The sequence below is a fragment of the Xenopus tropicalis genome, chromosome 4 (genome assembly GCF_000004195.4).
Source record: "Xenopus tropicalis strain Nigerian chromosome 4, UCB_Xtro_10.0, whole genome shotgun sequence".
Lineage (NCBI taxonomy): Eukaryota > Metazoa > Chordata > Amphibia > Anura > Pipidae > Xenopus > Xenopus tropicalis.
This window is the reverse complement of record NC_030680.2, coordinates 25,528,749-25,530,897: the sequence shown is the minus strand read 5'-3', so window position 1 is coordinate 25,530,897 and position 2,149 is coordinate 25,528,749. Positions and strand designations below refer to the sequence as shown.

The window sequence follows — 2,149 nt, the reverse complement described above, 5'->3', positions numbered from 1 at the left end:
AAAGGCCCTAAAGTGACTTTGCTATGGGACCCCACTTCTAGTGGAAGGGCACACGGGGTAGTACCATTTTGTTACTCAGCCAGTGTTGGGCCTAATAATGTCCCTTTAAACTAACAGAATCTTTTAATTTTCCCTCAGCGAACAGCTGAATTCGGACGCCTCTCCGAAATTTATAAGGTGAGTAGGAAAGAGGGTGACATACATGACCAACACCCTGTAGGGGCTGCTAGAGCATGGAATTTGGGTGTTGGTTTGGTGATACCCCCCCAGTTTTATGTACCTCACACCTGCCAATTGCCTCTGTCTCTCATGTGTTTCTCATGCCCCTCCTTCCCAAAAGTCCCTCTCCTTCCTGTCTGCCCCCATTGTAGTTAATACATATTTTTTACCTTGTGGAATATTATGTTATTAATAAAATTCCCCTTTAATTCTATTTATCTATTTTTCCCAGCTTCCTGATGGTCGGCTGACCAAGGAGACGCTTCTCGGAGAGGGCGGCACTGGAGACGTGTTCATGGTAAGGGACCAACCAAATTCCTAGAGAGCAGGGGGAGCTGAAAGCAAGTTGAAAGTGCTATCACTATCCCTGCTATGCACATGATTACATTCCTTAATAACCCAATATTTCTGTCAGTTTGTTCCCAATATGAGTCTTGATATTTCCAGCTAATACTGAATGTCAGTTACACCTTTCTGTGTGTGTTACAGGGCCATCACCATCGCAGAGGTAAGGTAGCCGTCAAGATGGCCAACATCACTCGGGTAAGGTTTCTTTATAGTTCCTTTCTCCATATCATCCCTATTGTGTGGCTGCCTATGTGAAATAAAGGGTTTCTATTTTTCCTCTCCAGGATGAGGAGTCAGTCTGCCGAGAGGTAAGCTTTCTCCTGAAGTTCAGCAGGCACAGGAACATCGCCTCTTACTATGGAGCTTATTACCACCCTGCTCCAAACGAGGAGTCATCGGAGTATCTGGAGGTAAGAAATTGTATGTTGCATCACATTCATCCCTTATGTGCCAAAGAGATCTCCATTGGAGGCGATAAAATACATACATGGCCTGAAATCATTCCTTCCTATTTCAGCTTGTCCTTGAGTACTGCAGCGGCGGCTCCCTGTACGACCTGATCGACAGCACCGAAGGCCAATCCCTGAAGGAGACCTGGATTGGCTATGTCTGCAGGGAGGTATTGAAGGTAAACTTAACTCCTTAAGGACTCGCCTATTACTTTGCTTTATATATATATATATATATATAATAAATGTTTTTGTAGATCATGATTTTCCTACATTGTGTTACATGCTCTTTGTTAGGGATATTTAACCAAATGTCTGTTATATTCTTATAACCTACATCGCAATCTCCCCAGGCTCTCAACCACATTCACAACCACCGGGCCGTTCACAGGGACATCAAGAGCCCCAACGTGATGCTCACCGAGAAGGGGAACATCAAACTCAGTGAGTAAAACTTATAGTTGTAAGATGAATGGATGGGGGGAAGCTTCTGTGGATATAAAATACAGAGGGTATCATGATACAGGTTTCTATCTTATTGCCCTTAAAATTTTCCATTTATATATTTAATCTGTCATTTCAGTCGATTTCGGACTCTGCTGGGACCTGGACCCACAGACAGGAAAGTGCAACCAGGCTGATGGGACTGCGCACTGGATGGCACCCGAGGCCTTTAGGAGGAGGGACAGGGAACCGGAATTCGACAACAAAGTATGTTGTAGGAGCAGTAGGAGGACCCAATGGCATTTATGTGTCTGCACAAATGGGTGCTGCATTCAGTAAAGGCCAATTCAGTTACATGAGTGCTAAACATGAAGCCATTGGGAACCCCCCGGTAACAAGTAACTAAATCATACGCTAACCCAATTCTATCCTAATGCTCTTTGGTGTCTTCTTTTCCAGTGTGACATCTGGTCCCTTGGAATCACTGCCATCGAAATGGCTGAGGGAAAAACACGTAAGTAACAATTGTGGGTTTCTGTACATTGTAACCAAGGAATTGTTACCCAGTCTGGCAAAGAGCCTTTATTTAGTCATCTGTTACATTCAGAATTACAGGCCATGACTGTGTTTCTATGTGCAGGGGTATTGTTTGTTTGTTATGTATTGTTTGTTATAATTATTCTAAAGCA

The 2,149-nt window shown here is 43.7% G+C and overlaps 1 protein-coding gene across 1 annotated transcript; it reads left to right on the top strand.

The window, feature by feature from the left end:
- Nucleotides 1–434: 434 nt before the first annotated feature.
- Nucleotides 435–1,213, top strand: LOC116410328 (serine/threonine-protein kinase mig-15-like). Its single transcript, XM_031900578.1, has 3 exons — nt 435–762; nt 852–977; nt 1,085–1,213. Exons 1-3 carry the CDS (start codon nt 745–747, stop codon nt 1,211–1,213), a joined length of 273 nt encoding a protein of 90 aa, XP_031756438.1. The 5' UTR covers nt 435–744.
- The last annotated feature ends 936 nt before the right edge of the window (nt 1,214–2,149 follow it).

Excerpts from the sequence above, each read along its gene's own strand:
- LOC116410328 (XM_031900578.1), top strand. Across the intron at positions 978-1,084 it reads AGTCATCGGAGTATCTGGAG|CTTGTCCTTGAGTACTGCAG; the intron begins GTAAGAAATTGT and ends TTCCTATTTCAG.